General features: G+C 43.5%; 1 protein-coding gene across 1 annotated transcript in view; it reads left to right on the forward strand.

Moving 5' to 3' along the window:
* The window catches only part of LOC124553927 (ankyrin repeat domain-containing protein 65-like), a 445,704-nt gene extending 432,475 nt beyond the window's left edge, over window positions 1–13,229 (forward strand). Inside the window, exon 4 of the mRNA XM_047127949.1 lies at window positions 12,734–13,229. Within this exon, the coding sequence (XP_046983905.1) occupies window positions 12,734–13,229 (496 nt within the window). The remainder of the gene's footprint in view (window positions 1–12,733) is intronic.
* The last annotated feature ends 9,631 nt before the right edge of the window (window positions 13,230–22,860 follow it).

Below are 22,860 nucleotides of genomic sequence, written 5' to 3' on the forward strand. Positions count from 1 at the left end.
GTTATGTCTATAGCAATATTTACTATTTTTGTTTCCCTTTGTACCTTCACCTCTAGGTATTTCGTACACCTCAAAGTAAAATTTGGTGGTGTTTGTGTTTACATTTTCATTGTATCATTGGATGTTACTATTCTTTCAATCTGGTCAAGTAGGTGTGAATCGTTGAATTTAAATTTCTTTTCGATGAAATTGCTTGATTATAATCATTTTCAGCAACTATTTTCATTTTGTCCCCTTACTCATAATCAATTTTCTTACTGCATTTATAGCTGCTTGTATAGCCTTTCTGACAGCTTTCATTAGTTACAAGGGATTCGAGTCTTTGATTGTAATGATACTAGCTGTCTGCCAAACGTTATTTCTTTAACAATACTGTACAATCACAGATTTGAATCTGGAGTGGTAGCTTCTTTTCTTTCACTGAAGTGAACAGTCTTCTTTCACTGAAGTGAACAGTTTTTTTAGCAGAAAGATTTGGGCTAGTTTTCCTGTTTTCGTGGAGCTGCGCCATTGCTATTTTTCTTCGAAAACCTCTGTAGAGAATTGAATGTGCCGAATTGTTTCCAAACGTTCCTTTTCTGAGTTCACCAAGTCCAGTGGGCCTTTCTTTGTATGTACTACAGAGTAACCTTTGACCCTGCTTTCCCTCGCTATTTTTTTCAGTTCACGAGAAGCTTTCTGAGACAAGTCTCCATAGTTAAATAAACCACTATCATTTGCTGCTGAGTAAATTCATTCTATAGCTTCAACAAGTGCTGCTTTCTTCATTTTGTACAAACCTTTGATTCTGAAGTCTTATGCAAGGGCTCTTAATTCCTTAAGTTTTATTTTCTTTAACCTTCAAGTTTTTTTTCCTTCATTTGGCTCATCTAAGGACCACGCACCAATTTCAGTGCCTCCTTCTTCGTTGTTCTTCCTTTAGTATGCTTTCAGCTTTTCACTACGTATCCTTTTTCTCTTTTGGGACAATTTTGACACTGTCTTTTTCTCCCTCTTGCCTTGGAATCATTCAATTTTTTACGCTTCTCTCTTGAAAATCTCTGTTTCATCTTTCTCACTCATGTTGTTTCTTTCCATATCTTTCCTAACTTCTTGAGTCCAGGATATTGTTGACTTCTTGTCCCAAAGATATCTAAAAATCTGTTTGGTTAACCTGTTGCTGTTCATTCTCTGTAAGTGTCCAAAAATAGCAATTGCCTCTTTTGTAGTGTTCCATTTATGTTTTCAATGCTACGATAAACTTCTTCATTGCTTCTGTATTTTTTGGTGCCCAAATATTTTTCGAATTTCTTTTTAGGACTTCAGTTTTGTATAATTCGTAGTTCAGTACTAAACATTGATTTCCATAAAGAAACTCTGGTTTTACGACAGTGTTGTAGTGCCATATTTTCAAATTTTTAGACAAGCATCTTTTGTTGCAGATATTCCTTGTTATTTCACAAGTACTCTCCATTTTATGTACTCCGTTCTAAAAAAATTTTTTTCTAAGCCATTTTCTTGAATAATTTCTCGCAAGTATTTAAATTTATTTACCATCTTTATCTGGCCAATATCTGTTGCTAGGGATTCCAGAGCATTTTTTATATTTGTCATAAATTTTATTTTTCTAAGATATTCAACCTGCTTTGTTGGATATTTCTTCTAAAACTGATTTGTATTCCAGCATTTGTTAGATTTTCAGAGAGAATGGCAAAATCATTCGCAAATGCTAAACAGTGAATTTCAGTACCTTTGTTTTTAGTTCCCAGTCTGACTGGTGATAGCTTCTGCTCTTTCAGTTTTTGTTTCCACACACTTACTATTTTCTCAAGTGCAGAGTTAAGAGGAGTGGAAACAAGCCATTACCTTGCCTTCCACCTGTTTTTATGTCGAATGCCTTCGATATATCATCCCGAAACTTTACTTTTGATGTGGTGTTTGTGAGTGTTTCAACGGGTAAGGTTTGCTAATTTAGGTTTGATGCCAAATTCTCTGTTCATTTATCAAGTGTTTCCCTATAAACCGAGTCAAATGCATTTTAAAAGTACATAAATGTTACAACTATATTTTTGGACTTTGTAAATCTGAGACGAATTACGAACTGTAGGTTGAAAATCTGTTCCAAGCAAAATCTGCCCTTTATAAAACCACTGTCATACTCTCCCAAATGGTTACAAAGTGTTGCTCCTTCCATGTTTAATAGTATTGTTGACAATTTTGTTACACATTATATTTTTTTTTTTAATCCGTGTTTCTGCTAATTCAGTTTTCGTGACACTGTTTGTGCGCACGAACCGCTGCGAAGCTTTCCCTGTTGTAATCTGTGGCACACTAAGAGAAGCAGGATGTGGCGGCGTTGTCAGCAGCTGCTCTCTTCCGTCAACAGATGTCGCCGAGGTTTGCGCCGTGTAAATTACTGCAGTAGGTGCTTTCAGAAAGTGCTGCATTGCCGCACCAACCGTATGTACAAGTTGCATATGGTTGACCTCGCTCCCTGGTCTGCCTCAGGCTAGCGAGTCGCCACTGTTCCTGTGTTCTGCCCCCTCAGGTAAAGGCGGGCGACAGATGCAAGAAGGAGCAGCTCCCATCACGTTGCGGATCATCGAGAGAGAAAGAAAACCCTGGTAGGTGGAAGATGAGAGGACTCGACACAAAAAATCCCTCTGGGGTTTCCTTCAGGTGGCACCGAAGGTTTTGCACTTTTTGCATCAACAATTTTAATGGCTCTCGACCCATTAAAAAAATTATACTAACAAGTCAGCCTCATGGAGATAGTTGATATAGTTAACCAGTTCGTCTCTGGTGTAGTCATAATCCTCGATATCGAAATAGTTAGTGTGGTAGTCCATGCTAAGGTTTTCCATCATTCTTTGGTGCAAATTTATCGAATTCGCATTGTGCTCGACCCTCGGCATTTCTTCACTATTTGGGTGTCTTACCATGCTGCTTTTGCAAATTTCTTCTCTGCTCTCTGATGACACGGTAAGTGTAATCGCAGTAATCGTCAAATAATTTCAAGAGTAGGAACATGTTTCAAATTTTCGTTTTTAGGGACAAGATGAGGTAGTAATTTATGTAAATTTTGAATGTGCTCCTCACTAATGCTGTTCAAACTTTTGAAGTGAATTAATTGGCCTCGATACATCTCTTTAATTCTGTACTCACCGTGTTTTCTAAGGGCAGGCGCACACGGAAGACTTACTGTCGTCCAACCGTTTCGTCTTTGTTGCTTTATTGTTACTTATGCTTTTGAGAGCTCGCACACGATGAACAACTGTTATTGACAGCGGACCCGTTTGCAAGGGTTTCTGTAGTACAGTCGAGCAGTGCTCAGGGAGGGATTGTTTTGGGACTGCAGTGGTTTGTGCTGTTATCATTCAACAAAGGACAAAACGGGAAAGGAAGTACTGGATTCACTCACGTCTGAAAGGCGAAATATTAAAGTGAATTTCCCTTTATTTAAACACCTAAGATGTTACCCAGAGAAATCCTTCAGTTCCGCACGAGTGTAACGTCACGTGACGTGTAACGCCACGTGACGTGTAACGCCACGTGACGTGTAACGCCACGTGACGTGCTAGTCCCAGTTCTGGGGCCTGCCATCGCCTACCGAAATAGAAATACGCGCCTCCTACCAAAATTAAAATATGCGACAGGTGATTCCACCCGAACAGAGGCCAGTGTTACGTTACGGTAGATTGCATGAAATTACACATTTTTATTTAGCTTGATATTTATTAATTCCAGCAATCCAGTTAGTAACAGTAATTTTTTGTATAAAACAGGGATCCCCAAACTATTTTGGACAAGTGACCCCTTTTCCAAAATTAACTGTTACCTCAGACCACCATGGCCAAATTACCCACTTTTAAGAGCAACCCCCTTATTCATAATGGCCAGCTAACTTAAAACAGCTGCTACAGAGTGTTATTTTTCATTCTGACTTAGGCCAATAGAAGACAGAGTGAGAATTAGCAATGCTTTAAGTTAGCAGAGTATTATGAATAACGGGGCCTATATTTAGTTTTTTCTTATTGATACAAAATACCTAGGTTCTAAGGTACCAATTGGAAAGCTTTGCACTTGGTTAAGTGAGTAAAGTTGACTTCATTTTCTCATCAAAATTTAACAAAATAAAAATACATACAATTCAGTAAATATCAAGTTTAATTTATAATGATTATTACAAATTAAGTACTTAATGAATCTTAAGTAGGTAGGAAATTATATTTAAAAAGGTGTTAATTCGCAAATGAGCCGGCCGCGGTGGTCTCGCAGTTCTAGGTGCGCAGTCCGGAACCGTGCGACCGCTATGGTCGCAGGTTCGAATCCTGCCTCGGGCATGGATGTGTGTGATGTCCTTAGGTTGGTTAGGTTTAAGTAGTTCCAAGTTCTAGGGGACTGATGACCACAGCAGTTGAGTCCCATAGTGCTCAGAGCCATTTGAACCATTTTTTGAATTCGCAAATGGAAAATAAAACATTCAGTGTGATGGATGAACATGGTGACTATCCACCAGTCTAGCTACATCCGGTTCGATATTGGTGAGTTGCAACCTTAAATCTCCACGTTCGTTGATTTTCAAACGGTTTCTTTGTTTCGTCAAAATGTCTGTTACCACACTGAAGCTTTCTTCAACTAGGTATGATGATGGAAAAGCGATAAGGTATCTTTCATCAACGTTCCACAATGTAGGATACTGTGTTTCAATGTTGCGTTGCAACCAGAACTTCTGATAACCTTGGTTGAACTTCTGCTTAAGCTCTTCGCCTGTGCTGATGAACTTGTGTTAATTTAATAGGGGTCGATTTTTAGACCTCGTCGACCCCCAAAATCAGTTTTCGTTTATGTCGACCCCTAGGAAACCGATATCGACCCCAAGGGGTCGATATGGACCACTTTGGGAATCCCTGGTATAAAAGATGTCCAAAGCAACTGATGGAAATGGCAGAAAATGAGTGCAGGTATAAAGTTTAAACACTGTTGGTGTAGTGACATCGTTCGTAGTTTCTGATCCATGTGGAGGCACAGAAAAATTTGTCGGTTATGAGTTTACACTGTCTCAATCATGAGGAGAAGTAAGGATGGTTTAGGAGCTGCTTCCGGCAGTAGGTTAATTGTCAGACACAGATGTTCCAGTAAACACTCGTGCAGGGGTGGAGAAGCTAGAACACCGAACGCCACGACAAACCGTCACATGTGTCATTTGGTAGACACGTGTTCTGTAAAAGTCTCGTTACCTGAAGAACCACAATTTGTGCATCAATCATTTCGTGTGTGGGTATTGGTTTCAGCGTAGCGACGAGAGACAATGCAAATTATGTTGCAGGGTCATCCATTGACGAAGCAGTTTGTTTCTCTTCTTGAAGTATATTGAGTAAAGTTTCTTCGTAACTTTTCTTCTTTGGATTGTAGGAGGTATGTCGAGATTGAACAGTTGGTGGCCTTTCAAGGTTCGTGTCCTTTGAAGGTTCTGTTTCCTCAGGTTCCTCATTGCTTATTACTGTTTCAGCATTTCCACTTGCATCACGTACTTCTACGGTTGGTAGAAGAAATAAGTTGATCGTAAAATTTGTACTTTCACGCTTTCCGTGGCTGCTTGTCCCGACTTGGCCAATTTTTGCTCACGCAATTCTCTTGCTGAGCATGTCCTTCGACTTTTTCGTCATTGTTGTACCAGTGTTCCTAGGAAACGGACAATAAATTGAAATGCTTGCCATTGTTGTAGAAGTCAATTTATTTTCGTGAAATAAAAATAAAAACTACTGTTATTCAGTTACATAACTTTTCAGGTGTCCAGCGACTGGATCAAGTTTAAATGATCTTCCATACAACTACTTCGTTTGTGATAGCACAGTCTGCAAAATAGTGAAAGCAACATGCACTGAAATATGGAATGTTTTGCAATGTGTGGTTATGCCCGAGAAATGTGAGGAAGAGTTGTTGGCTGAACAGTTCTATAAAAACCCCCATTTCTGCAATACGATACAGATGGAAAACGTATTCGAATAATACAACTTCAAAGTTCTGGCTCAGAATTTTTTTAATTATAAAAAAATCTTTCCTGTGGTATTGATGGCACGGGTCGATGCTGAATACCAATTTGTCTTCATAGATGTCGGTGCAAATGGAGCAGCAGGTGATGTTGCAGTTTTTAATAATTCGAATGTGGGCGAAAAGCTATGACGTAACCTTCTGGACATACTGAACAACCGAACATTGCCTTTAACGATCCAGAAGGCAAACCAATGCATTTTTGTTTGTTTGCTGAAGCTTTTGGTTTATTGAGGCACATTTTGCGCCCATTTGCTACTACAATGCTAACCTCGTTGAAGAAAATTTGCAACTGTAGGTGTACAACTACTCGTCATACGGTTGAATGCACATTTGGCATACTGGTGAACAAATGGCACATTTTCCGTAGACCTTATGATGTTACCATCGATTTCTGTCGTACAATAATTGAAGCATGTTGTGTACTCCACAATTTTGTACACAGAAGAGATGAAATAGACTTCACAGATATTATTTACGAATGTCCACAGCAGCCTATAGACCATGCTGGAGCAATATACGCAGCCATTTTAAAACCTATTAAACGTCCCCTGGAGGATCTGTTCCATGGCAGTACAATGGACTCTGATTTCACTACGATTCAACAATATTGAAAAACTTACTTGTTCTATCCACAAAACATTATTAAGAAGTGTAAGATAATAATGTTGAAAGTATGTCAATACAAGCAACTCTGCAAAATAAAAACTTGTCTGCTTGGCGTTCTTTTGTGGAGGACGTCCCCAGATTGTACTACACGCAGTTCTTCCCACAATTTGCTTTCAAAATTAGCGTCAGAATAATCTTTCAAAGTTCTATATTGAACAGTGCAGGCCTGTTTTCTACTTCATTTACGATCAGTTCACTATCGGTGTCTTCGTCCCTCACAACAGCCAGTGTACGAACTCGCAAGTTTCCAACTGCAGGCAGCAGAGATGGCGACTGCATTGTCGGCCGAGCACACGCGCTCGTGTATCCTGTGGGGGAGACACGACGGAGGCAGTTGGTTCGCCCTTCTGTCGGCGGCCGGAGCAACTGGAAAGTTGTCTCTGGGGAGTCGCTGTGTGTGTGTGTGTGCTCTTACATATGATGGTACAGACTCTGTGCAAAAGACGAGGCAGTTGCACGACAAAAGTTCTCCCTTGTGCGCCCGCCCTAATGGAAGGCGAGAATTCGTCAAACACCCAATCACTAAATTTAACAGTCAGAGGCATTGTTGACTTTAGCACTAACATGTAGAGTCCGGTTTCATTGACAAAATTTGCCGCTTACATCTGCACTACAATTTTTTTATTGTGAGGTGCGTCTAGAATTTGCATACTCGAAATTCACATACATCTTTCGCCTCGAACGAGAGATTATTCTGTCTGTCTAATCCTATAATGTCGCCAGTGGATCATAAGACTTGGCGACTAAGGAGGACATTTGTACAAAATTACAAATGCTAGCACGTAAATACAATAAATGGATATAAAACATACCTAGAGCTCGATTGCGAGTGTTAGATTCTTTCAGCAGATAGACACAACAGTGTGCCGAATTACGAGGACTATGAAACGCTGAAAGGCACACTTAAGATATATAAAGGTTACAAGAATGTCAATGGCTGTGACGTTGACGATATCGAATTCTGTTAAATTCTTACGGTTTATCGACGATAAGAATCACAGGAAACGTGAGACCTGTTTCTTTTTAAAATTTCTCCTTAAATATATTTGCAAAGTACGATTAAAAGCTTGTTAAACAAGAGAAGAAAACAGGACGTTTGAACAGCTGAAAAGTTAGTTCAACGAGTGGAAGACGAAGCCGATATTAGAATACGAGTATAAGAAAGGCATCCAGCCTGTGACGGATAAACTGAATGCTTTAGAGAAAGAAGTTACTGGTGCTATAGCGAAAAATGGAGAGGTTGAAAGAGCTAGTTCCTTAGGAAGGGAATTATGACAATGTGTGTCCTATTCCGTCTACAACTGAGGAATAACCTTTTGAAAGAAGTTTGTTTATGGGTGATGATTCGATCTCGCCAAAGACACGTAAGGGGCTTGAGCCCTCGTTGCAGCAAATTGAGGAAGAAGACCAGGGATGAAGGCTGTTAGAAACTAAACACCACCTTATGTTGGGGTGAAAATATCAAAATACTTGGGCGGTCTCGTCGTACAGTATTTGGCTTAAGATTTGACAGTCGAAAGCACTACATGGGCTGTTCCGAACTAACGTTTAACAATGACACTAATTCTCTCAAAGATAGCAGTTTTCAGTGCCAGCAATGAATTCATGAAACTGGTAACCCGAAAAAAAAAAAAAAAAAAAAAAAAAAAAAAAAAAAAACCGTAGCATTCGAAGACTACACGCCTGATCACCGTGAAGCATATACAACTATCCTCAAGGAGACTAAGGCAATATTTCACCACTATGATCCAAATAGGAATAAACCCAAGTCAAACCGCAGTGAAAAGTGCATCATTATTCCGATATAGCAGTCGTTCGTCTTGTGTAGTAATTTTACATCAGTGGCCAGTCACCAGTCAATAGCAAAAGAGGAACACACACACACACACACACACACACACACACACACACACACACACACCAGAACCTGTTGAGTATATAGAACTGATTAAAATTGCGGGAGCTTTTTCACTGTTTTAGTTTTCAGTTAAATTTTTGTGATTTTGATTGGTAAGAACAAATATACTAAGAAACGATATTACTGTACCCTGCCACTGCAGAATAATACTGCAGCAACAAAACATCAACGACAGAAAAGAAACGAAAATAAAACTTTGGTTGCGAAGGAAATGCGCCACATACAACAACAAAACACAGTGCTCATACAAGCGTCTGCCAACAGCAAAGTATGACTAAGGCTTCAGGAAGACTATGCAGTGATCGATTACAGCAAATTGCCTCCGATGAGCGTCACGTGACAACTGTTTGAATTGGATTCGTCTGAACAGTTGCGGGCGGGCTCTCGCGCATGCGCAGTTGAGTGGCGTGTGAGCAGTCCCAACCTCCCTGTTGTGGTTACGCAAGTGTGGCTGGGAGCCGCCGTCTGACGTCGCCGCCCTCGGGAAATGCGGTGGACCCGGGGCTGGTGCAGAGAGCAGCCCGAGCTGTGGTGGGCGGGTGGGTCGCCTCCACGTGGCCTGTGTATACGTTCAGCGGTTTTACTGTCTCCTCCTCGTTTATTGCTCTCACGTTAAATTAAAGCAAAACGGATTTTTGTGACAGGGAGCTATCAAATGAATGAAAATACGTTCGCTAAAGTATGTTACTAGTTTCAGATTTTATTTCCACCTTTCTGACAGTCAAGCAGTAGTCTCTTTGCAGGAGAATAAAGTTATTTTTCATGGTTCACTATAGAGAAGTGGCGTTTATTAATCTTTTCCGCTCAGGCAGTCAGTTTATTTGAAACAAAGTGTTTAATTTGACACTATTGGCTAGTTTCAACTGTTCGCTGCGCTGCGCATCAGGTGCACTTATGGCATTATGGCATAATTAAGAACCAAGCATCAGGTAATACAGTACTGGTGCTGCAAGAAAATTTACATCGGAATCTCGACTTAGGAATGTGCACTTTAAGCTGAATTGTGCATTTTAGTGTGGTGCACGAAATCCGGATGCTCTTGAAGTAATCCTCTGATGTCTTGTTTCTTTTGTAGCATAATGTAAGATCTTTGACTTTTACACGTAGGAACATGAGGGCTTCCTGCGTCATCATAGCTGGGCAAGCGCGGTGACTCCTTCCACCTGGCGCTCTCTGTCAACTGCTGAAACGAACCTCATATTTCTAACAGGTCGCGGGAAAATACTGAGAATGGTGGTTTCAAAAACGTACAGCGTAAATTTCCTTTTACGCAAGATGAACTATGTGCGAGAACGTACAATGAATTTATTAAATCGTAGTGTGTGTGTCTCTCATTTAAAAATCAAGATTATATGTGCAAGCTTCTCTTGCACCTTACTAATCTTTGAGACCAATATTATATGTGAATGCTGTGTATATTGATTTAAACCATCAACTTTTCTTATTTGTGTGTTGGCTTTACTTAAGAGTGATGTTGCTATTGGCTGACTACATTGCGTGTCGTGTGCTGTCATCAGCTGGGGAGATCACGTGACACGAGCTATGGCTGCCTTACAGAAGCTCACTGCAATCTCGATTTCAATGCATGGGAAAGTAACGTGCGGTGTTTGGTGGAGTGTGAAAGGTCTTGCAAAACGTTTTTTCCCCCGCTGAGTTTCGTTTTCTAAAGGGCCGGGAAATTCTACTTCGGTATAACAGTCAAAGGATTGATGAGTTTTACAGTGGCAAGGAAGATTATAGTGTCACTTAACACGGAAAAAGTGTATTTTGACCCGGAAGAAAGTCTATTTTTACCCGAGAAGCCGAGGAAAAATGCGTGAATTTTTTTCCTTGTCCACGTAGACGCCCTGTTAGCTTGTTGATCTACAGAACATGTAGTACTTGATATTTTCAATGTCCAGCCGCTATTTTTATACCCAGCAGTGTCTCGATATTTTGTCCACCGACACTCTTTTTTCAAGAAATCGAGTGTCGATATTGACATTTTAATTAGTATCGATGTATTGGACACTCCATATTTTTAAAAATATCGACAATCCTGGTGTAGCGCCGACTACGTTCCGCAGCCGAAGTCTGTCGATTGCGGCCGTGCGGCCATCAGAGAAGACGGCGGCAGCCCTTGCAGGCGAGCCAGCCGAGTACAGGGGGCAGCCCGGCCGACGCTCGGCCCTCCCTGCAGCTCGCGTGCGCCACGCCGCAGCCGCCTGCGTCTGCAGACACGGCTGTCGCACGGCTCAGCCTAACATTCGACCTGGTCTCTGCCTGAAGGCACGCGGTTGCTTCCTGACGGTGAAACACCTGGTCTCAGGTCGAAATTACAAACTACTCGCAATTGTACGTAGACGGAATACACTTTATTTAAATACTTTGAGCACATACTGAAGTGTGTTGGACAGTCGCTGACAGGCGGTAGGGGGCGTCGCTTGTGAGGGTCGCCTGCCCTGGCCGCCCTCTGCCCTGGACGCGGTACAGTGTGTCCGTCAAGTCGTGCGCCCTCTCCGCTCCGCAGTGCTGTCCCGGCGACCCAGTCTGGCCACACAGCCTGGCGCCGCTCATTCCCACCTCAGCGACTGCCCTGTCCAGAAAAACACATTACGGAGTAAATTGCAGTAACACGGGAACAGGAATCAAATGTCAGCGTTCCCGTATCTGTTAGAAATATAAAAGCCTGTTCGTGTGAATGCCTGTTCGTCTACAACTTCATCCAGAATTGGCGCATACATTCCGTCTGATACGGTTTTTAAACAAAACATAGTGCAGCTGTACTGGAGAATCTAAGCCTTTCCTTTGATGGGGTAGTAGTGCTCAAAAGTAACGGGGAATTCGCCATTTTGCCTTTTTTATAACTGAGATTCGCAAGACTTTTTTGCCGCTGTGTAGGTAAACATGTCTTAAAAGTATGTCTCCACCAGGTAAATGGGATATTTGTGTTCACCCCTTGGAAACGTTATTGGTGTGTTAGTAGAATTGGCGATTATTTGTTTAATGTAAAAGCGGATTATCGCGTTTGTATTAAATTTGGCTATGCGAACGGAGTTGAATTCATCCTTTTAGAGACATTAGATATTGCTTTTGACGAATCTGCTATCAGTACGGGAACTGTTTACGACTGGTGTAAATATTTCTTAGATTTCAGCAGTTCGGTGCTGCACAAATTCCTGTCACAAGGTGAAACGGTCAGCAAGCAGTAAAACCTACAAGCTCAACGCCAGCGGCATGACGCAATCCGAAAAAAAAAGCTCTAGATTTGTGGCGCAACAGTTGATCATTTCTGCACTGCGATAACGCATCTGCTTAGAATTCGTTGCGTGTTCGTGAGTGTTTGGCTACAAACCATACTGTGGTGACGCCCTTGGCTGCACCATCACCCGATGTGAAATTTTATTCCTAAAAATTACGACGAACCGTAAAGGGCTGTCGTTTTCATAGACAGATGAGATTTAAAATGCATCGCTGAGAGAACTACAGGGTATCACAACAAAAGTTCCAGAATTGTTTGAAACAGCGGAACAAACACTGGAAGAATTCTATTCACATGTAATAAAGAATGTTTTGATGAAGACAACATTTATGTAGAGTAATACATTAACCCAGTAGTGGATCAAATAATCACGGCTCTCCCTTTCACTAATATTGTCCGTGTTGCGACCTACGTTTTGTTGACAGTAGAGGAAGTTGTATTTCTGTACTTAGAGATGCCATTAGTTGCCTGTGTTTTCTTCCCCAGTGTCGGAAGGCATTGCTGTAAAGACAACCTAACATTAGAGGTGTGTTTGTCTGAAGCTCAAAGATCGGTTACCAACAGGATGCTGAGGTCACAGGAGGTGACTCCTCGGAGTGAATTAGGAGAAAAAGTTAAAACAGCTGCTAATGAGATGAAGTGCACAAATTTTTTAACGGGAAGCGGCTGCAGATTTCGATAATGGGATACTGGTATGTGTCTTGCCATACGCTGGTTGATCTGTATCGTAGAGGGGAGATTTCTAGATTTGTAACTCGTGGCTGGGCAGAAGTGTATGAAGGACTGCTCGCAGTTTGACGTGTGTGACGGTTTCTTTCATTTGGTGTGTTTGTCTGTGTAGTAGAGTGAGAGAGTGTCGGTGTTTTGTGCAGGAGCCTCTCTCAACAGGAGAGAGGGAGGAGGCTGATAGAGGCGGCCGAGCAGGGCGCGGCGGAGCAGCTGCGCGAGTTGCTGGCGGCGGGGGCGGACGTGGGGGCGAGGGGGGAGTGTGGAGGCGGCTATACCGTCCTGCACTGGGCAGCAGAGAGCGGTCACGTCGCGGCGGCCAGCTGCCTCGTCAGCGCCGGCGCGGAGGTCGACGCCAGGACCAGGCTGGAGCAGAGGACGCCCCTGCACTGGGCTGCATACAAGGGCCACGCTGGTGTGGTGCGGCTGCTGGTCGGCGCCTCTGCTGACCCCAACGCCAGGGATCGGTGGGAGCGGACGCCGCTGCACTGGGCGGCAGAGTGGGGCCACGCAGGGGCGGCGGCTGAGCTCCTCCTGGCGGGGGCGGACAGGGGGGCCCGGGATGAGCGTTGGAGGACCCCCCTGGACGTCGCCAGGGAGAACAGAAAGCAGGAGCTGGTGGATATGCTGACACAACGCTGACATACGGCATTCAGGAAGCACAAGCAGTTACATCATATCTGTTGGTCTTTCAAATAAAGAATACAAAAAATCAATCCTTTCATTTATTTGTACATACCATTTTGTGCTGTGTATGACAACTCCGGTAACACCGTGGCAACTACGACGACGAGACATACCTGTAAACTAACGTGAGGAGCCCTTCAGTCTGTAAAATACTTCACGATCAGTTTTTGCAAAAGCTCAACAACAACAACTCAAAAACACTCCAGTATTAACAAACACCACTTGTCTCTTTCAAGATTGTCTTCCTCATGGTGTACAACATATGCAAGCAACTTACAAGAATACAGCCGACATCTATCACGACCGCCTGCATTTCAAAACGTCACCAATCAAACTCTCTTAAAGACACGAATGGCGCAATATTGTTGGTTGTCTACCACATCATGCAGCTGCACTAACGTTCGTTGTTCGAACCAGACCACTACATTACCTGATTACTGGAAACTGTATGCTGCTAGCATGTGTGGTGCTATGTTACACCAGCATAAACTGCACCATACTCAGATTACTGGCACACAAGTCGTTCAGTCAGAATGTATCTTTTGTTACGATCTCACGCCGAGTGTACCTGCGTATCTCCATTACGCAAATACTTGCCGCCTTTAATTACAACCTCACATTGGTAGCAAGAGTTACACCACATACTTGGGAACACTGCACACGGAACGAGTTACACATTAGGCAGATTCGTAGAGGTCACGCTATCACGAAAAGTAAAACAAATTAAATTCTCTACTTTGGACCACGAATGGAGGAAATGCTTCCAACTGCTGGTGAGATTCTAATGAGAGACTTGCTGTTACGTTAATTCAAATGTAGGTATAACTGCCAATGTACATTATACAGTTTACCATACTGTCGCCATCTGTATATGAGCGAGTCGTTGTTTCGTAACTTTCATCACCTGAGTCTTCGACGTGCAGTGTGCACAGGTAGGTTCTCATAAAGTGTCAAGCGATAGGAAAGACTCATAAAATGTTGACGTCGAAAGGGAACTGGCCGGATTGAGCGTGGAAGGTTCCTTTCCTCTATCGACAGGAACTTATTTTTCCGGATTTTAGGTTTCAATGTGACGCTGCAGGTAAGGGAACAGTGCAGAATACAGCAGCAGTGGCGGCGGCGAGCGAGAAGGCGTTCTCCGCGCATGCGCCGGCAGCGGATTCGCCGCGCGGCGTGACGGTGAGTGGCTGGGGTGAGGGCTCGCGAGCCAGCCGTGGGGCCGCGACAGAGACTCGCGCCCGCCAGCCTCCAGCACTCGGCTGCGAGACGGACCTGCAACTTCCCCTCAGTCAGCATCGGCCGCCAGGGCCCACCTGTGGCGCAGCAGGCGGTCACGTGTGTAACCGCTATACGGCGACACAAACAACTTAGACCCACACATTCACACCAGGCTACAAACGGAAACAGAAAACACACTAAATTTTCTGAATATCGCCGTTCGAAAGAGAAACGCCACACATGGCTTCACAATAGTCGGGAAACCGACAGCCACGAAGCATCGCCGTCCACAAACCGCCGAATCACCCGGTGCCGCACAAGCTTCAGATTTGGACTCTACAGACTGAACAGAACATCCGTAAGCAAACACCATCACACAAAGCAGCTACACACAATAAAACATACAGGAGAGGAAAATAGTGGCAAGTCCCATATGATCGAGAAATTAAACCAGCAAATTAGTAGAGATAAAAGGAACACACACACACACACACACACACACACACACACACACACGTAAACAAAATTCAAATCCGTCGCCAAATACTCTCGACAACAAATGAACGCAAACGGCGTTTGCAAACACAATAATGTGTGTGTGTGTGTGTGTGTGTGTGTGTGTGTGTGTGCGTGCGTTTGCCGATGACAAGCAATCATTCCAGGACACCATACACATAGTCCTGCAAAACTGTGTAATGTAAAAATTACGGTAAGAAGAGAAACGAACAAAAGTTTTCTTTACGCCTCACTTTGTTAGATCAATTAAAACATAAAATATCTTCACTTTCTACAGCTTGCAATAACCAGATCCCACTCAGGATGGCACAGAGGTGCCGAAAAATGTTTAGGTAACAAGAGAAATTAGTCTTTCTGCGTAAAAGGGAACCTGTTTTCAATGATATATGTATATATTCGCCATTTACTGTAAGAGTTATTTTCACAACTGCAATGTCGCCTTTGGGCTCTGAACAAGATTTCATCTCGGCACATGTCAGACTTTAAACTCCTCCGACACACACACACACACACACACACACACACACACACACACACACACACGTCCCGATTTTCAGTAACTTCATGTGGTGAACCGTTTCACCTATTTAAATGCTAACTGTTTTACTGCATTCTTTAATAAATGTACTGTGATGGCGTCTTGGAATTTACTTCAAATGGTTTAGCTACTCTCACCACAAATTGGACACACAGATCGCCTGCTTGCATCTAAATAGCTATCCGTTCTGCTGCAAGAACTGCCCAAGTGGCCCTATCAGCGAGAGACGTACGAAGAACAAGCAGGAGGGATTGCGGTGCGTCGGCTCACTAACATCGTACAGGAAATAGTTAAGTGCAGCAGTCTCGGGAGGGAAGTTACGGTGTGTTTATTGCTTTCGTCGGAGTCGTGGCTACATTCAGAAACATGTACGGAGATTTGGTACAAAATGCGGGTCTTGCGCGTAAAAAACGTTGGGAGAAAGGTAACGAGTAAATATTTGTACAAAGAACGGGTGTTGAAAAATTACAGGGTGTATACGACCCAGGACAACCGGAAATCTGGGAAAAACCCGGGAATTTTTTCATCGTTTTAGTTTTCAGATAAATTTTTGTAATTTTGGGTGGTAGGAACTGATTCTCTGGCTAAGAATGCTACTGTATTCCGCTACTGGGGAATAATACTGTAGCAATGAAACATATACGGGAGGGAAAAAAAATCTTTAGTTGCAGAGGAAATGCACCATTTACAACAATAAAATACAGCTAAAAATATGTCAAAGGCCTTAGGGCGAAGACGATGTGATACTTCGTAACAATAAACTCCTTTCTGTGAGCGTGACGTCACAGCTGCTTACGTCAGGTTCATCTGAGCAGTCGCCAGCGGGCTGTTGCGCATGCGCAGTTGACTCGCCTCCGAGCAGAACCTTCCCCCGCCACCCGCTGCTCCGGCCGTTAGCTGTACCGCGCGCCCTGGCTGCCGCATTCGCGCATGCGCAGAGTTATCTGTGTTGTAGAGAGGGGGAATTCTGTCCACGTGACCCGTGTTTGCGTTCAGTGATTTCGCTGCTTCCTCTTCATATACAACTCCCACGTCTAATGAACACAAAACGTATTTCTGTGGCCGGGAGCTATCAAGCGAATTAAAATGCATTCACATATTTAGTGAAGCCGAAAATATACTATTAGTTTCAGTTTTCTGGATTTTATTTCAAAGTTTTTGACAGTGAAGCATTAATTGCTTTGCAGAACTATGAAGTTATTGTTGTCAGTTTGCTAAAGGAATCTGGCGTTACTATTCTCGCTGAGGAAGTTAATTTATTTGAAACGAAGTGTTTCATTCCACAGCTGTTCATTGAATGTAAAGTGCACGTTTTCATGTTCTGCCATGTATGGCATTATGTCATAATGAAAAGAGAAAAACATGAGATGCTACAGTACTGCTACTCAAAGAAAACTTACATCCCAAAAACCACACCTAAAAGCTTTGTCAGGTGGGACCTACGTAATTGTGAATCTGCACGAAACGGTGTGCACTTCAGACCGAAGTATTCACGTTAGTATAGTTTACGAAATTCCGATGCACTCGGAGTATCCTCTGGCGTCCTGTTTCTTTTATGGCGTAATGTAACACCTCTTTGTGCTTTATACACACAAACATGCGGCCTTCCTACGTCACTGCAGCTGCGCATGCGCAGTAATGCCTGTTTCCTGGCGCTCTCTGGCGACTGCTAAGCCGAAGATGTTTGTGACAGTCTCCGGATTGTTTTGCGAATGGTGGTTTGAAAAGTCTTACTTTCAAAGTAAATATGCTTCTACGCAGGATGAATTAAGTTACGTGTGAGAAAGTGGGCTGAATTCCTTAAATCACAGAGCGTCTGACTCGTTTAAAACTGAACACTTTCAGGACCAACCACGTAGAAGAATTTCGAGCCCTGAAGACCAGACATTTACATCAGTATTTCAAATTTACGGGCAAATTTGTGCGACGTACCTTAAAGTATAACATACGCAATAAAGGTCGATATTGTATGTGAACGCTTGGCTTTTCTTGTTGCTACACTACGTATTTTAATGTAAATCCCTAACTTTTCCTATTTGTGTGTTCGCCCTACGTAAGTGATTGCTATTGGCTTACCACATAACTTGTCCTATGCTCTGAATGTGTGCTGTCATCGGCTGGCGAAGTCATGTGCCGTGACATCGCCATCTCGATTTCAAAGCTCCGGAAACTAGGGTGCCGTCTTTGGTGCAATTCGAATTTATAGTTTCGTAATACGAAAATATGCAGCGTAGCCCTATATGTTGCTGCAAATGAAAGGCCGTTCAAAAACTTCTCTCCCAGTTCCATTTTTTCCAGGAAGTTCCACTCCACTGTATAAACTATTAAACTATTCAAAGGATTGATAAGTAAAAGTTCCGAGGGAAAATTTACTGGAAACCTACCGTCACTTAGCACGGAAAAAGTGTATTTTCACCCGTGGAAAAGCATATTTTTACACCCTGAATTACCAGTAAAAGAATCAACCAAAAAACGGGTGAGAATCCTGGAGGCCAAAGAAAATGCGTGACCTTTAAGAAGCAGCAAATACACTTTCCCACAACGTAAGTAAGACATCGGGTAAGAATTATTCTCAGTATCAGGAACCTGACTTGGGCACGCTCTGCCCCTAAAATCTCGGGTAAATTACTCTAAAAGCTGACGGATATTGTCGTGTTGGCTCCACTAGCAATGGGAACTACAGGAATTACCGAGAATAAGTACCATTCATTTCGTTTACCACTATTATTCATGTGCAACAGGTGTATTTACCGGTTTCCGCTACTTGCAGAAGACTCCAAAGCTTGGAAGGCTTCGCCGTAAAACTCGTAACGTGGTAATTGATGTACTCGATGACCCCGGTCTGTGACTCGTATTTGTTACATTAGAGGGTGCTGTGGCGTGGCTGGAGGATGCGATATCTTTCATTTCGATAACTCTGCTCAGATGCATGCAGACGAACCCGTTAAATACTTAGGAGCAGACTGCGAATAACGTAAACAGTAAACGTGGGTGACTGGACGATTAGTCGGAAAACAGACTGCGCGCTGCTAAACAGAAAGGTGGCAGCTGAAGGGCGTGTTGCACGATGCCACGGAAGTAGCAGCAAGCAGGAGGTAACATTCTTTCTGAGAGTGTGGCTCATGTCCAGTGTGAGAGGGGCCGTGCAGATCCTGATCTACATCTACATGATTACTCTGCAATTCACACTTAGGTGCCTGGCGGAGGGTTGGTCCAACCACCTTTAAGCTACTCCCCTACCGTTCCACTCTCGAACAGTCGCGGGAGAAACAAACACTTACATCTCCCCGTGCGAGCTCTGACTTGCCTTATTTCATTATGAAGATCATTTCTAGCTGTGTAGGTGGGCGCCAAAAAAGTATTATCGTACTCTGAGGAGAAAGCTGGCGATTGAAATTGCATGGGAAGGTCCTGCCGTAGCAAGAAACGGCTTCGCTTTGACGGCTGCCATGTTAATTCCTGTATCATATCCGCAGCGGTGTCTCACCCATTTCGCGGTAATACAAGATGACCTGCCCTTCTTTGAACTTTTTCGATCGCTTCCGTGAATCCTGTCTGAGGCGGGTCCCACACTGCACAGCAGTACTCGAGAAGGGGGCGCACAAGTGTAGTATAGGTGGTCTCTTTAGTATACCTGTCACGTTTTCTACTTCTTCTGTCAGTAAATCGTAGTCTCTAGCTTGCTTTCTGCACAACATTATCCATGTCATCGTTGCAGTTTAAGGTATAAACAACTTTAATCCCTAAGTATTTAGCTGAATTTATATCCCTCAGATTTTTGTGATTTATCGTCTTAGTGGTTTCTTTGTCGTGCTCATGTGGACGACTTCACACTTTCCATGATTTGTAGTCAATTACCACTCCTTGCACCATTCTGATACCTTGTCTAAGTCATTTTGCAATTCGTTTTGGTCATCTGATGACATTACATAACGGTAAGTGGCTGCTCCAGCTAGACACTGTCTAAGAGCACTGCTCAGATTGTCTCGTAAGTGGTGTAAGGAGACCAGCAACAGCAGAGGGCCTCTTAACTCTTACTTTGGAGAACGCCAGGCGTTACTTCTGTTTTACTCGATGACTTTCCGTCGGTTACTAAGAACTGTGACTTTTCCAACGTGAAATCACGAATCCAGTCACACAACTCCACAGGTGCGCAATTTAACCAGAAGGGACGGTGTCAAAAGCGGTATGGAAACCTAAAAACTACGTAATCAAATTGACGTCCCTTGTCAATAGCACTCATTAGTTCATGGTAATAAAGAGCTAGTTCTGTTTCACAAGAGCTTTATTTTCTAAATGCCTGCTGGCTGTTTCTAAATAAATCGTATTCTTCGAGGTGGTTCATAGTGTTCGAGTGCAGTATATGTTCCAAAACACTACTGCAAACCGAGGTTAGTGATGTGGGTCTGTTATTCAGTGGATTACTCTTATCCCGTTCCTTGGCTATTGGTGTGACTTGCGCAACTTTCCATTCTGCTGGGTACGGAGCTTTCTGCCAGCGAGCGGTTGTATATGGTTGCTAAGTGTGGAGTTACTGTATCAGCATACTGTGAGAGTAACAGACTGGTATACAATCTGGACCGCAAGCTTTGCCTTCCTTGTGGTTTAAGCTGTTTTGCTGCACCAAGAATTTCTGCTTCTGAATTACTCATATTGGCAGTCGTCCTCGATTCGAGTTCTGGAATGTTTACTTCGTCCTCTCCTGTGAAAGAAATTCGGAAAACGGTTTGGTAACTCTGCCTTCGTGGCGCTGTCATCAAAAAGATCACCATTGCTATCGCGCAGTGAAGGTATCGATTGCGTCTTCACGGTGTATGCGATCCGGGACAACTGGGAAATCCGCGAGAAACCCGGGAATTTTTTCATCCGGAAGAAAACTAGGAAAAACGTGGTATATTTAAAATGCCGCGAATTTATCATTGTTTTAGTCTGCAGTCAAACTTTCGTAAGTTTGACTGGTAAGAACTGATAAACGCCAAAAGTGTCAAAGGCTTTAGGACGAAGACTATGGAGTACCTCATAACAATAAACTGCTGCCGAGGAGTGTGACGTCACACCTGTTTGCATTAAGTTCAAAAAATGGCTGTGAGCACTAAGGGACTTGACATCTGAGGTCATCAGTCCCGTAGAACTTAGAAGTACTTAAACCTAACTAACCTAAGGACATCACATACATACATGGCCGAGGCAGGATTCGAACCTGCGACCGTAGCAGCAGCGCGGTTCCGGACTGGAGCGCCTAGAACCGCTCGGCCACAAAGGCCGGCTAAATATCACACCGACGCATCTTTTTATGCGCAAAACAGCTTAGGCTCTGAAAAGATAAACTGTTTCACGCGTCCCTTGTCTTCCTACAACTTTCTGTTCACGAAATGTCCTATACTAAGTGCGTGGTTTGAAGGAACCTGTTTTAAAAAAATCAAATGCTTCACCAATGCAACTTTTTCGCACCTCATTCGCCTTTCTACCGTCTTCTTCAGACGACTTAAATTTGCTACTTGGCAGTCAGATGCCGCATGTGTGTGGCTTTTTGTGCACAAAACAGCTAGGCCTGAGGCGGTGAACTTTTAACGTTTCGTTACACCAATTTCCGCTGTCGGTTTGGTTGCGTGCTAGAGTGCATTCCAACCTCCTTGTTCACTTACGTAGCTCGCGATACCTGTTGCGAAAATTTTTCATTTTCCCCTCAGATCAGAAAATAAGTTTTGTTTGAGGAGCCCGCCGGCCGGCCGAAGTGGCCGTGCGGTTAAAGGCGCTGCAGTCTGGAACCGCAAGACCGCTGCGGTCGCAGTTTCGAATCCTGCCTCGGGCATGGATGTGTGTGATGTCCTTACGTTAGTTAGGTTTAGGTAGTTCTAAGTTCTAGGGGACTGATGACCTCAGATGTTAAGTCCCATAGTGCTCACAGCCATTTTTGAAGGAGCCCGCCTTGTGCGTTGCGCGGTTCTGATGCGTTCTTCTCGTCGTCATTTCGCTACACGGGACCAGCCGTAGTGCTTCTGGAATCTCGACACGCCAGCTTAGACCGCTGTGTAGTTTACCTCCCATCTTTTGCGATCCTGCTGACATATTCTTGTGTAACCGCGCGGCAGGGAGATTGTAAACGTTGTAATAACCAACTCCAGACTGTATCGAGCAACAACTGGTCATTTTCAGAGTTCTCCTTCACTATCGCGAAATTAGTGGGGTGATACGATACCGCAGATGGGGTGGCAGAGATTAAAATAGTGGCGCTTTTCCGTGCGGCGAGATGTTATACGAAATTTCGGTCACCGGCTTTCTGATCGCAATACGAAAATGTTTTGCTGCCGTGCACCACGTAGGGAAGAATCTTTTCAAAGCCTTACTGAGTATTTGTGCGGTTTGTTTGCGACGTTGTACCAGTAAGTACGGATAGCGGAAGTGCTCTCTCCACGACAGATTTTGGTGACGTCACGACAACCATGAGGAATTTATCTCGAGCGATTCCGCAGCGTGACGTATGCTGTAGTGAGCTTGTCCTCGTGTTCTTCTCTCCTATATAATACATTTAGTACCCTGAAAGATTGACCCTTTTATGACGAAACAAAGAGTTTTGGATTCTATTGTGTCTACCTTTTGTTATAATATAGTTGCGCTACACCTTGAAGACACACAATTGACGGACATCTGTCAGACCGTTTCTTACGCTCCGGGTTAGAAGCGCCAAACGAGTACCTGTTTCCCGCTTTATTCCTGCCTCTACAAGCCGGTCACGTGACCTGTGCTGGCTGCAGGTCACCACTGCTGTAACGTCTTCCGTCTCGAAGTTCTGCTGCAGTCTGCTCCATATTCAGGGCGTATATTAAAACTATCCCTTACAATGGAACAGTCCAGTAAGACATGTCGAAATCTACTCTGAAATTTTTTACAGAGGAAGAAAACATCGAAAGAAATGGATTGCCAAACTTTGAGATGCTAAGGAGCACTGCAAGTATTTTGTAAAAAAATGTTGACGTTACGGTGCACCCTTTTTTGCCGCGCCGAGAGCGGATTACGACAGCGGTTTGTACAGCCCTGCCCGGCTAGCGCGGGACACGCAGAATCAGACATGCAGCGCCGCGCAGCGGGATTGTCCGGAGTTAACAGACAGCAATTCTGAGCACCTGAAGCCTGGCTTACGTTGTGTCTAGGAATCCTACATACTCGGTTCGCTAGACATAAACAGTCAAACAACTCGTACGAATCAATTTCATTGCGAAACACAATTACGATTACTCAACTTTGATACGTGTCGCAGGCAACGGGCGGGATACAGAATAGTCAGTCTGCATCGTAAGAGACAAACAAGTCTGT

The sequence above is a fragment of the Schistocerca americana genome, chromosome 11 (assembly GCF_021461395.2).
Source record: "Schistocerca americana isolate TAMUIC-IGC-003095 chromosome 11, iqSchAmer2.1, whole genome shotgun sequence".
In the NCBI taxonomy this organism is placed as follows: Eukaryota; Metazoa; Arthropoda; class Insecta; order Orthoptera; family Acrididae; genus Schistocerca; species Schistocerca americana.